General features: G+C 45.6%; 1 protein-coding gene across 1 annotated transcript in view; it reads left to right on the top strand.

The window, feature by feature from the left end:
• PIGN (phosphatidylinositol glycan anchor biosynthesis class N) overlaps positions 1-14,201 on the top strand; it is a 158,250-nt gene that overhangs the window by 23,541 nt on the left and 120,508 nt on the right. Inside the window, exons 9-12 of the mRNA XM_048508505.1 lie at positions 2,691-2,807; positions 5,734-5,774; positions 6,697-6,756; positions 11,408-11,500. Coding sequence (XP_048364462.1) covers positions 2,691-2,807; positions 5,734-5,774; positions 6,697-6,756; positions 11,408-11,500 — 311 coding nt within the window. The remainder of the gene's footprint in view (positions 1-2,690; positions 2,808-5,733; positions 5,775-6,696; positions 6,757-11,407; positions 11,501-14,201) is intronic.

The following is a 14,201-nucleotide window of genomic DNA, read 5'->3' as shown; positions in this document are numbered from 1 at the left end:
CCAGACTAGCTCAAGTTTGTCAGAGCTTGGGAGCTAAGCAGGATCAACCATGGTGCTTGGACGAGAGGTCACCAAGAAAGACTAGGATTGCTGTGTGGAGGGAGAAGAAGGAGAAGAAGAAGAGTTTGGATTTATACCCCCTCCCTTTCTCTCCTGTAAGGAGACTCAAAGGGACTGACAATCCCCTCTCCTTCTCCTCCCCGCACAACAAACACCCTGTGAGGTGGGTGGGGCTGAGAGAGTTTCGAAAAGCTGTGACTAGTCCAAGGTCTCCCAGCTGGCATGTGTGGGAGTGCACAGGCTAATTGGAGTGTACAGGCTAAGTCTCCACAGCTCAAGTGGCAGAGCAGGGAATCAAACCTGGTTCTCCAGATTAGAGTGCACCTGCACTTAACCACTGTGCCTCTGCTGCCAATCACTTTTGTTACTTTTTTGCCTTGAAAATCCTATGGGGTGGAGTTTTACAGGGTGGGCATAAGTTGGTTGTGACTTGATGGCACTTAAGAACATAAGAACAAGCCTGCTGGATCAGACCTGAGTCCATCTAGTCCAGCATTCTGCTACTCGCAGTGGCCCACCAGGTGCCTTTGGGAGCTCACATGCAGGAAGTGAAAGCAATGGCCTTCTGCAGCCGTTGCTCCCGATCACCTGGTCTGTTAAGGCATTTGCAATCTCAGATCAAAGAGGATCAAGATTGGTAGCCATAAATCGACTTCTCCTCCATAAATCTGTCCAAGCCCCTTTTAAAGCTATCCAGGTTAGTGGCCATCACCACCTCCTGTGGCAGCATATTCCAAACACCAATCACACGTTGCGTGAAGAAGTGTTTCCTTTTATTGAGTCCTAATTCTTCCCCCCAGCATTTTCAATGAATGCCCCTGGTTTCTAGTATTGTGAGAAAGAGAGAAATTTCTCTCTGTCAACATTTTCTACCCCTTATGCATAATTTTAGTAGGACTTCAATCATATCCCCCCCCTCCAGGACGCCTCCTCTCCAAACTAAAGGAGTCCCAAACGCTGCAGCCTCTCCTCATGAGGGAAGGTGCTCCAGTCCCTCAAATCATCCTTTGCTTGCCCTTCTCTGCAATCTTTTCTATCTCCTCAATATCCTTTTTTTGAGGGATGCGGCGACCAGAACTGGACACAGTACTCCAAGTGCGGTCGCACCACTGCTTTATATAAGGGCATGACAATCTTTGCAGTTTTATTATCAATTCCTTTCCTAATTATCCCCAGCATAGAGTTTGCTTTTTTCACAGCTGCCATGCATTGAGTTGACATTCCCATGGAACTATCAACTAAGACGCCTAAATCCCTTTCTTGATTATTATATTAATGTTGTTTGACTTGGCTTTTCCTGAGGGGTGGGAAAAGTAACCACCTTATCCAGGTTTTATTCCTTTTGAGACCAAAGAACCTAAGTTGTGTGTATCATTGTCCATTTGTAAAGATGGAGAGTGCATTAAGGGACACAGAATTGAGCATGCAGGTACGGCTGCATGAAAATCCAGACATAAAACAGCAGCCCATGGAAGCAGCCCTTGGTCTGCAATAGGGGTAATGATTGGATAAACCCAAATCATCCCAAAAACTGGAAAAAAAATCCTTGTTTACCAAAACAAAACCAAAACCCCAGTCTATTCAGCTCTGGGAGTCAATAAAACCGAATATGGTTTGGGTCTATTAGCTTTTTGGCAGTGGGTGGGGGGAACTGAGTGCTGTGCTTGGAGCAGCTGAATGCAGTATTCAGCTCTCCCCTCTGCTGTTGCTTCCCAAATCCTGCAGGGCTTGGGAAAAGGTGACTGGGGTGGGGAGCGGGAGAGAGCGGAATGCTATGCTTGGGGCAGCCGAGTCCAGCATTCTCAGCCGTGGCTTCTCAAGCCCTTGCGGCTCCATTTGCAGAGCCATAACAAGGATGGTTGAGGGACTGGAGCACCTTCCCTACGAGGAGAGGCTGCAGCGTTTGGGACTCTTTAGTTTGGAGAGGAGACATCTGAGGGGGGATATGATTGAAGTCTATAAAATTATGCATGGGGTAGAAAATGTTGACAGAGAGACACTTTCCTCTCTTTCTCACAATACTAGAACCAGGGGGCATTCATTGAAAATGCTGGGGGGAAGAATTAGGACTAATAAAAGGAAACACTTCTTCACGGAACGTGCGATTGGTGTTTGGAATATGCTGCCACAGGAGGTGGTGATGGCCACTCACCTGGGTAGCTTTAAAAAGGGCTTGGACAGATTTATGGAGGAGAAGTCGATCTGTGGCTAGCAATCTTGATCCTCTTTGATCTGAGATTGCAAATGCCTTAACAGACCAGGTGATTGGGAGCAACAGCTGCAGAAGGCCATTGCTTTCACATCGTGCACGTGAGCTCCCAAAGGCACCTGGTGTGCCACTGCGAGTAGCAGAGAGCTAGACTAGATGGACTCTGGTCTGATCCAGCTGGCTTGTTCTTATGTTCTTATGTTCCTTTGTAGAGTCACTGCATCTCATGCTGCATCTCATTCTCCCTCTTTTCCGGCTGCCTTCAACTTTTCCTAGCATTATTGTCTTTTCCAGTGACTCTGGTCAAGTTGCCAATTTGTATGTGTCGTTCAAGAAAGTCTGAATGGGGAGTGTGGTGATAGAAAGCCAGCAACTTATTCTAAAAATTACTTTAATTTTTTGTTTTCATTCCTGGGCTTAGGATCTCATGGGGCTGGTCATCCTTCAGAAACATTGACACCATTAGTTGCTTGGGGTGCAGGAATCGAATCTCCACAACGAGTCTCTTCCCAACAATTTGAAGATAAATTTTTAGAAGGTGAGTGGGATCACTTGTGTGTGTTATGCATGATGTTTGGGTGCATGTTTAGTGTTCAGGCGCTTGTGTAGACTTACTTTGTTGCTTCAATTAACTCAATATGCCTTGATAAGCCAAGACTTATCAAGAAGCTTGGATTGCCACCATAAAGTATTGGCTCAAAATACATTTTAGATCACTTGCAGGTGATATAAACTCAAACCTTTTTAAAGACAGCTTTCAATTCTACTGGTTTAAAGTCATTGAGAACAAAATCAGAACCATAGGATTTGATTTGGACAATGTTGGGACTGATAGTGAACTGCATATTTTCAATCAGATCCGCGAAAGACTGAGGGATCTGGAACATCATTGTTTCTATCCAACAAAGGCGGCTGTATGCTCTCCTCGCTCCCTCGGAATACAACCAAGTTACAGAGCAAGAGCTAAATATCTCTCATCTCTGCTATTCATTAACCAACGTCGTGCATTCATGCTAGCACACCTCAATATTTTCCCATCAGCGGAAACCTCAGGGAGATACCTCCAGATCCCTAAACACCAGAGACTATGCCGTTGCGGATGTGGATCTATAGAAACCATAACTCATATTCTTCTGGAATGCTGGTTCTCTACAGTAAATTCCTGCGCATGATTTTAATTCACCCTTTGTTGCTTCCAAGACTTGAGCACTCCAAGTTCCAGACCACTCGCTTATTGCTAAGTGACTGTAATCCATCGATCACCTTGGCAGTGGCTAAATTCTTGGAAAGCATTTTAAACACCCGTATTTAAATGTTTTAAAAGTTTTCTCTTTTAAATGGAAACATACTAATAACTTATATGCCATTAAAGGGTAAAATTGAAATTGACTTACCAGTTAATCACTCATGGGAGATTTGAATGCAAGTCCAAGGCCTCACTGCCTGTCAGCACATGGGCAGATTCCTTTGCAGGATCAATTAAGGCCTGACGACACTGGCCGGGGGAAAAGCACCCTCCTTTTCACTCCCGTAAATATCACATAGTGTCTTTGTAGAGGTAGTGTTTTATAGGTAGTGTGTTCTAAACAAGATGCTGTACAAATGCAAGGTCCCACAGTGCTGGCCATGTGTACCTATTCAGGTGTCAGTCAGAGCCCAAATTCACACAAACATAACTTCAATGACATGAAAAAAACCTGTGTTTCTCTCCCTGGCACAGTGTAGTCTGATATAGTAGTTACAGAGGGCAGCCATTGAAATCTTCACACACTGGGACAGTTCAACAAAAAAGAAGAGTATAAAATCAATAAAACCTGGTTGCTGGTACTAAAAACCCCCAAAACCAGAGACAATCAAATGCAACTGTAAATGAACTCCACCTGGACATATGCAAATATACCCACCCGACAATCACTCTACACCGTTCCACAATGAGAAACACATCTTGCTGTGATATACCTCTGAAGATGCCTGCCATGGATACAGGTGAAATGTTAGTGGCAAAAACTACCAGACCACGACCACACAGCCCAGAAAACCTTCAAAAACCAGTTGATTCTGGCCATGAAAGCCTTTAACAACACACTGGAGAAGAAAACCCTTCTCCTATGACCTCTCATAGATCTCATGGGTTTGAGGAGCCCACTGGCTTAGTTTCTACTCCCAGGTGAGGGCGTGTCTCCAATCCAGTTAGTGAAACACAATAACATCCAGAATGATCCACTGATCCGGAGCCCACAACCCCAGGAGTGGAATACCAGGATTAGAAATTTGAGATTGGATATCATGACACCCTTTTGCCAAGTTTCTCCATAACAGGGAGACACTTTCTTCCATGAAGAAAGGGGTTTCTTCATCAGAGAAGCCTTTCCCCCTTAAAAAAGCCATTCTGCTTTGGAGGGAGTCTTTTTCTGTGAAAGGAAGATTTAGTGGAAGGGAGTCATGAGGTACAGCTGTAGGATTCCCACTCCAGAGAGCTGTAGAAATAGATGGAAGAAAGGTTCATTATGGGATGTTGGTGGTTGTCCAGGGATCCCAGGTTCCCTTCTTTCAACTCCATACGGACTATGGCAGCCTCTGTGTGGAGCCCTAGCTCATTGGATTAGCAATACTTACGATGCCTCAGATTAAGATTCAATTGTTGGCCTAAGGCAGTGGTGGCGAACCTATGGCACAGGTGCCAGAGGTGTCACTCAGAACCCTCTCTGTGGGCACGTGCAAACAGAGTGCCTCCCCCCCCCCACACACATCTAGGCTGGCCTGAGCCGCTGGGCTTGATTATTAGCATTAAACCTAAGACCTAGTTTTGGGGAAGCAGTGTAGATAACCCTGACAAGCGCTGTTAAACCCCACTGATTTTCATGCAAAGAACTAAAGCATAACCCTTTACCTGGGAGTAAGCTTGGTTGCTGGCAATGGATTTGCTTCTGAGTAAACCCTCCTAGGGTCATGATTCACCCGTTTGAAGAATTGCATGGTTGCTTCAAAGCAAAGCCAACAACTACCACCAAGCTTACTCCCGAGTAACACACACCTCAGAGCCAACCATTTTTTCTTAACTGAAACCTCCGTATTCAGGTTAAATTGCCGTGTTGGCACTTTGCAATAAATAAGTGGGTTTTGGGTTTCAATTTGGGCACTCGGTCTCAAAAAGGTTCGCCATCACTGGCCTAAGGCTTTATATATCTGAACATGTCTTCTGTAATTTCACTGGGAGGCTTTTTCCTTCAATGTGTAATTTTGCCTTGATCGTTGCACTTTTGTTTTTAAACTGCCTTTAGAGTTTTCCTTAGATCTGTGTAAAACTGGGACATGAATTTCTTTTGGTAGGGAACAAGGTCATTATGTTCTTCAGGAAGCATTGGCAATTCATTAAACCTCACCTGACTTATTTTCCTCAAATCTGTTTATATCTGTTCCTTGTGTCTCAAATTGTCTTTTCCTTTTTCTTATCCTGTTTATAGAGTGGAAACTGGAAACCTGGAAGCGACAGGATGTCAACCAGGTATCTAATATTTCATAAGGGTTGAAAAATGACTATAGGCACGTTTTGTGGTTGATAGGCCAGGTCGGTATGGATTGATATAAAGCTCTATATCTCCTAGCCATGGTTGATACCATAGTTTAGTGTGACCAGACGTCCCGCTCTTGGCGGGACAGTCCCGCTTTTAACCAATTTGTCCTGCGTCCCGCGGGGTTTTTTAAATGTCCCGATTTTTGGAAGGCTGCCGCACTGCCTTCTGGGGCGCTCCCGGCAGGGCGGGAAACGGGAGCGTCCCAAAAGGCAGTGCGGCAGCCTCCCGCGCTGCCACGCTGCCTTCTGGGGCGCTCCCGGTTCCCGCCCTGTCACAGGGCAGGAAACCGGGGAGCACCCCAGAAGGCAGTGTGCTCCTGCGGCCGCGTGCGTGTGCGTCCCGCTTTAAAAAGGTGAAAATCTGGTCACCTTACCATAATTGGTTCCATGATTCCCACTCAGGACCTGATCCTTCCCCATCATTAAGCTTTAATGGAGCTTATAACCAAGGTTTGAAGTGGGTTTACAAACCTAGGTTATGGGATGATCTGGTTTTGTATTACCATAGCTCCATCGTTAGGAAGTGGCCCATCTGCTTAACGCCAAGGTGAACTTAACCTTTGTGTGCCATCTGCCTGCCTGCCTGTCTCAGAGTCTCTCAGTTTTCAAAGCAAACTTGTCCGTGCACTTCTAACCAACACTGTTTCTTTCTGCTGCTTTGACCTACGTGTTGAATTTTCTAGAAGTAGGACAATGTATGAAATGTCAGCAGCTCCCGAAATATGGAAACAGTGGTTTGATAAATAGCCGTCTTTGGTTGGTAAACTGTGAAGTGCCATAGCTGTCTGTCTTCTGAAAATATCATAAACTTTTATTTCTGTTTTGCCTTTCTCTATACATGTTTCTTTTGCAGGCTGATATTGCACCACTGATGGCTTCTCTCATTGGAGTCCCTTTCCCCCTGAACTCTGTGGTAAGCCATGCAGTAGGGTTTTTTTCTGTCTTGGCTATAAATCAGTAAAAAAGTTCATCGCATTATTGGAATTGCAATTGATTTGGTGAGGGTGGGTGTGTCATATAACTTACACAAGTATATATATATATTTTACTAACTTAACTACCTACCAACTTTTCGGGGAGAAGGGCAGAAAGTTCCAGAACCCGCTTCCACTATCATACCTCCAATGCCTTTTAGCATCGGGCTTCGGGTCTAGCCATATTCCTCACTAGCAACAGTAGTAGCTGCTACTCTGGCCTTGCAGACCAGAGCCGTTGCCAGCCAGCGAACGTTCCATGCCTTATTCTCTACAGTCGTGCTTAGCTCTGGGGTGTTCTTCAGGGCAGCCACTGACGTGTCGCTATGGAGCGTTGTGGGGAAAAGCTCTGTTCTCCCACTGGTAGCATGATTTCGGGCAGGGAAGGAAGCAGAGATGGAGCTGAGCAGCTCTGTTGATCACATTGTCATCTCGTCCTTTCTCCAAGGAGTATTTGATCTTCAGAATAACCCATAGAGGCTGGTTAACCTGAGGAGGAACAACCAGATCAAGCTCATACAGTGGGTTTCTTGACTGAGCAGACTCTAAACTAGCTCTTGTGTCCACCTTGTTTCACTGCGTTGTCATTTTTTTTTTGAGCTGCTGAAAGGAAAAGCTAGAAAGGTGGACTAGAACTCTGTTAAACACACACACACACACAAATATGAAGCCCACCAACAAATGGCCCATTGGACAACTGGCGGTGGAAAGTGATACTGGAGAGAGCGGTTGCATATTGCACGGATCCCTAGGGCAGTGATGGCGAACCTTTTCGAGGCCGAGTGCCCAAATTGCAACCCAAAACCCACTTATTTATCGCAAAGTGCCAACACGGCAATTTAACCTGAATACTGAGGTTTTAGTGTAGAAAAAACAGTTGGCTCTGAGGCGTGCATTACTCGGGAGTAAGCTTGGTGGTAGTTGCTGGCTTTGCTTTGAAGCAACCATGCAACTCTTCGGACTAACGTGGTGAATCACTTCTAACTCCTAGGAGGGCTTCTTACTCAGAAGCTAAGCCCCCATTGCTGTGCAACCAAGCTTACTCCCAGGTAAAGGATCGCGCTTTAGTTCTTTGCATGAAAATCAGTGGGGTTTAACAGCGCTTAACAGGGTTACCTACACTGCTTCCCCAAAACTAGGTCTTAGGTTTAATGCTAATAATCGAGCCCAGCGGCCCAGGCCAGCCTAGATGTGTATGTGTGTGTGCGTGGGCAATTTCCCCCCCCCCCCCACATGATGAACTCTGTTTACGCGTGCCCACAGAGAGGGCTCTGAGTGCCACCTCTGGCACCCATGCCATAGGCTCGCCATCACTGCCCTAGGGGGACAGTGGGGGCTTGCATCCTCTGAGCCTTCCTGAGTTTAAACAGGATCTAAACTGCCTTAGTCCAGCATTGCCTAGGGCAGAGGTGTCCAACTCTGGTGCTTCAGATGTTCATAGCCAGCAGGGGCTGATGGGAATTGTAGTCCATGAACATCTGAAGTGCCAGAGGTGGACACCTCTGCCCTAGGATTCCAGTGAGTTGAGGCCAGGAGATCCCCTGGAATTACAGGGGAATTACCTACCTACCTACCTACCTACCTACCTACCTACCTACCTACCTACCTACCTACCTACCTACCTACCTACCTACCTACCTACCTACCTACCTACCTACCTACCTACCTACCTACCTATTTAAATTTATAGACCGCCCAATCCCCAAGGGGCTCTGGGCGGTGCACAACACTATCTATATACAATTTATAACAAGGGTCACAATAGTGACCATATATACTAAAATCCATTAAAACCATTTTAAACAGCGGTCAAAAACAGTAACAATAATAATGGCGTCCCGTAACCCAATTCCTTTAAAACCACCCCAAAAAGGAGGGAGCGGCTGGACTCCTCCCTAAAAATAACAATAAATATGCAAAAATAAATTATAAAAGATAGGGAGCAAAAGAGCCAAGGAGCAAAGCACAGAAGGGGGGAGGGCCCCCCCGCAAAATTCCAGGCATATCCCAACCCAGAGCTCGAAACCCTAGTTTTGCGTCCATTACCTGACATCTCTTTATTTTTTCCCCCCATGGGAGAGCATATTAGCTGCTGAGTTACTTTCTGTAATGATACTGCTCATTTAGCCTACAGGCCTTGAGCAATGTCACACTAGATAAACAAAAAAAAAAAAGCAAGTAACCAACCAGTTATTGTACTTGACGTCCTTGGAATTTAATTGCATGAGCAAAAAATTTGGCTACAGCCAACGTAACTCCGCAGTCCATATCTGCCAAGAATTTCTTAATCTTATCTGGTATTAACAACCCCTCATTATCCCAGAAAAGAGGAGTAATCCACAAATCCCTAATAATGCAAAAGGTACATCGTACCAGTAAACAATGGCTCAACGTTTCCATCTTTCCAGAAGCGCAGTCACACACAAATAATTTAAATAATCGAACTGTTACCTACTTGAAGTCCTTTGGATTTAATTACATGAGCAAATGATTTGGCTACAGCCATCGGAACTCCTAAATCCACACCTGCCAAGAATTTCTTGACCTTATCGGCTATTGGCAGCCTTTCATTATTCCAGAAAAGAGGAATAATTTACTAATCCTTAAGGTGGCAAAAGGTACAGCATTCCGGTTAACAGTGCCTCAAAGTTTCTGTTTATCCAGAAACAGTTACAAAGTCCATCTGAGTATGCCGTCCTTTGCATTCAACATTGCATTTCTTGAGAAGGGATATAGAGTTTAACCTTGGAAGCATAAGTGCGCTCCTGTATTGAGAAACAGTTTAAAAAAATCTAAATATCATGAGGGCACTTTTGGGGTAGATGCTCCTAAATATAAAGGGAAGTCCTCAAATCTGTTACATTCAGTTACATAGACAGAGGGAAAGAGAACTTGAGCTTGTTTGGAGGTTCTAGCAGAGGATCACAAAGGTATGCCTTAACAGACCAGGTGCTCGGGAGCAACAGCCACAGAAGGCCATTGCTTTCACATCCTGCATGTGAGCTCCCAATGGCACCTGGTGGGCCACTGCGAGTAGCAGAGAGCTGGACTAGATGGACTCTGGTCTGATCCAGCTGGCTTGTTCTTATGTTCTTATGTTCTTATGTTCTTATGTATCGTATACCCCTGACTGAAGAATGGTACACTCCTTCTATCTGGGATGGTCCAGCCAACCTCTTCCATTGAGTGCGCAGCTTCGGGAGGGGCGCACATGGAGTGGTGAGGGAGATGGGGGCACCTGCCTAGCCAGCCCGATTGGCTGAATCAACCCTGGCGATCAGTGGGGTGACAGAGGTCACAGCCAGATTGCCCTCACATCCCGAGGGAAAGAGAATCTGTTGAGTGTTACCTGCCTCCTGATCCTGGCTTCTGAAATGCAACTTATTTATCTCCGAACAGGGGGTCTCAGTTTTTGTACCTAACAAAAAGGGAATGCATATATGTGAAAGGACCTCTGTTCCCGTTATGGCTGCTAGGCCACGTCTGTTCCCGTTATGGCTGCTAGGCCACGTCTCCAAATCACTTGCATGAGCCGCAAGTGGTCATATCAGAGGCTGTCAATGGTGTGAATGCAGTCCATTTTTTGGCAAGCTGGGCCACTTCATAATCTCCACTTCTTCACTTCATGGAATTAGAACTATGGTTTTATCCACACTCGCGACTCTGATCTTATTTTTCCTATGGGGATGGCCTTACTTGCCCTGTTCCGGAAAATGCGTCTGGCAGATTTCTCGGAGTGTGGCATGCCCATGTTTGAAATCAATATTTCCAGCAATGTATTGTCAAAGGCTTTCATGGCTGGATTCAACCGGTTGTTGTGGTTTTTCTGGGCTGCGTGGCCGTGTTCTGGTAGATCTCGTTCCTCACGTTTTGCCTGCATCCACCGCTGGGAACGTTAGGAACAAGATCTACCAGACCACGGCCACACAGCCCAGAAAAACGACAACAACAATTTCCAGCAACGTTCGCTTGTCTCAGCTGTGATTAGAGAAAACGAGACAGGAACCAAACTGAGAACTGCCTCTAAGAAGAAACGATAACATGGGCTTAGACCCAGACTAGCTGTTTTGATGGGTGCAAGGATTATGCCCACCACCTTCCCATGGCAGCTCAGAATTCCCTCTGAAATTCCTCTACCTTTGCAGAGAAGGGAGGTGGGGAAAATTGTGCTCCATGGGTGGATCCACTCCAGAGAGAGTATTGTGGAGGAAAAATATCATTTAACCCCCCCCCCCCATAACTGTACAGAACAACATATTTTATTGTCTAATAGAGACTACTACCCTGTTTCCCTGAATATAAGACATCCCCGGAAAATAAGACGTAGTAGAGGTTTTGCTGAAGTGCGAAATATAAGGCATCCCCCAAAAGTAAGATGTAGCAAAGTTTTTGTTTGGAAGCATGCCTGACGAACAGAACACAGAAAAATAAGACATCCCCTGAAAATAAGACATAGCGCATCTTTGGGAGCAAAAATTAACATAAGACGCTGTCTTCTATTCGGGGAAACACGGTATGTATGGTTGCTGTCTCCCTTCTCCCCCTGAGCTTGGATTGTGGGCATAAACATGAATATTATTCTATTTTCAGGGAATTCTGCCTCTGGGATACCTGAACAACACAGCTCGTTTTAAGGCAGAAAGCATCTTTACAAATGCCGCTCAGATCCTCCAACAGTTCAAGGTAACTTGTCACCCAGAAGCGTTACCCTTTCCCATGAACACTTGCAGGGAGGAACAACTTACCTTTCATAACTCTTACAGCAGGTAGCACAAGAATTTGCAAGTTTATGTACTCTATGGGGGAACCCTAAGGATACTTTCCTGGGAGTCAGCCCCGTTGAATAGATCTGAGCAGGATTTTGAGTAGTCCTGCTGTGGATGGCGTTTTAGGAAGCAAGCCGAAGCTGATCTACTTTGAAGTAAATCCAGTTTCTTTCAGCGAGGCTTACTCAACAGGCATTGAATTAATAAAGTTCTTGCAACTGGAATGTGTTTACTGTGATACTGAATTAATAAATAAACAGCGCTGTGTAGCATTAACTTGAATTCTTGTATGCAATGTTTTGGTTGATCTTGAGCTGACATGTAAATGTTTCGTAGAAATTGTGATGTTGTTCTGGAGTAAAAATGTTTTAAATTTGTAGGGTTGAACTCTGGCTAGCCAATGTGGATCAATGCCAGTGAAAGCAGTACTTTTCTTTCATAGAAGGGTAGAACTAGCCCTGGAATTTAATTCTGATCTCTTAACTGAGCTGTAAAAGGCTATTGCTGGCAATCCACAAAGTGCCTTGCTGGCATGCACTCTTGAGTTATACCCAGCTGCAGAACTGGGGCTTATGTTTCTTCACAATTGAGGCTAGAACATTCCTTTCGCTCAGTACCTGCCAAATGAAATCATGCTTGGAAGTTGAATCTCAAGCCAGTCCATGGCTTATGAACATATTCAGAAGTCCTGTAGCCTGTATAATAGGCAATAGACCTGCTAGGGTGAACCGTCTTGGAGACGCATCAATTCAAATTGTTTCCAGTATTCTCTGGCAATTCTGTCCTGCTGTTTTTATTTATTTATTTTATTTATTATTTCGATTTTTATACCGCCCTATCCCCGAGGGGCTCCGGGCGGTGTACAACAAAATTAATACAAATAAGTTAGGGGCAAACCATACAAATAAAACAACAGCAGCCCATAAAACTCCAACTCTTTCTTGATAGTCAGATAGGAAAGGCATGTTGCTTCTGGCTATTGATGCATTTAGTCCTGGACCTTTTCTCCTTAGACCACAAATCTGGGTCTTCCTGGGGAATAACTGGGCATTACAGGTAGTGGAAATGACCTGGAGAATCTTAGAACCTGGGTGGGAGAGAACCTGGGCTAATTTGAGCTGAATGCTCTGCGAGAACCACTTGAAGGTCTATGCTGTGTTTTTGGCACTTAACAAAACATGGTTTCCTTTCAAGATGTCATTTAGCAGAACTTTAGCCAATTGGTAAGTGAAGAGATTTAACCCCGTAATAGCTAGGACAACTTCGTTGACTTAGGCTGTTTCCGCACGGCCGTCGAGGCGCCTCCACGTCGGCAAGAATTCTGCCGGCGTGCAGGCGGAGGCCGGCAGACGGCAGACGGCTCCGCATGGAGCCGCCTCTTCCCCCCTCCCCGTCCCACTCAGGAACTGTATTACGTCGTTGACCTGCTGGCGCTGTCGAGAAGCTGCCATGCACGCTGCCCTCCGACCTCCAGGGGTCGGAGGGACAAGGCGATAATCAACGATGGCCAGCAGGCCGGACGCCGGGGATAAGGCTATTCGGGCGAAGAAATAACGTGTTCCTGGCGGTGCTGTTAGCACCGCTGCGCCCGAAAGAGCTCCGCTGTTCGGGGAAACTCAACCCTTTAAAGGGGTTTGTTTTCCAGGGCAACTGAAGCGCTGGGAGAGGAATGCCTGTGTGCGAATGGCTCCCTGGGGACGGCGTTTATCCTGTCCCCAGGGCGCCATTTAAGGGCCGTGCGGAAACGGCCTTTGATAGCACTATTTTCATGGTTTCACAGGGAGAGAGGTCCAGTAACACTGCTTGTCCAGTTTTGGTGCATTACCTCCAGTCACTGGAAGGTATAAAGGGAATAACTCATCCTGCCATTGATTTGCTTGACCTTTCTCCTCCTGAGTGATTAAAGCTAGCCAAGAAAACTGAGACTGCTAATGTCAAAAATAGCACATGTTTGCACGTTTCACGGGGATGATTCCTGGCAACCAAAAGGAAAATTTTATTTGCCGTGTGCAGAAAATAACTAGTGCAGGACAAAGCGCACTTGAGCGATTACTGATTACCTTTTTATCACGTATTCTTGGCCAAGGTAAATGAATGAGTAATAGTTGAGAACAGTAGATTCAGTGTGGACAAAAGAGTACTCCTTTACTCAACAAGTGATTAAAATGTGGAATTCAGTATTTAGTGATGTGATGGCCACAAGCATAGATAGATTTAAAGAGAAGATGAGATAGGTCTATCAGTGTCTTCTAGCCATGGTGACTCAAGGAAGCCTCCATATGCAGAGGCAGAAAAAACTCTGGTTCTCAACTCTCAAGTGAGCCTTTGTTTTCACTGCTTACTCAAGAGGAGAACTACTTCAGACATTGTGGTTGATCTCTCAACTGCTCCTCCTTTCTAGGGCAAGATCCCAACGGGAGATTTGTAGCTACCATTTGTCAATTCAGGTCTCACAGTACCTATGACCATGGTGGCAAACCTTTGGCACTCCAGATGTTATGGACTGCAATTCCCATCAGCCCCTTCCAGCATGGCCAATTGGCCATGCTGGAAGGGGCTGATGGGAATTGCAGTCCATAACATCTGGAGTGCCAAAGGTTCGCCACCACTGACCTATG

Source organism: Sphaerodactylus townsendi, linkage group LG09 (genome assembly GCF_021028975.2).
Source record: "Sphaerodactylus townsendi isolate TG3544 linkage group LG09, MPM_Stown_v2.3, whole genome shotgun sequence".
In the NCBI taxonomy this organism is placed as follows: domain Eukaryota; kingdom Metazoa; phylum Chordata; class Lepidosauria; order Squamata; family Sphaerodactylidae; genus Sphaerodactylus; species Sphaerodactylus townsendi.
This window is presented reverse-complemented; position numbering and strand designations above follow the sequence as displayed.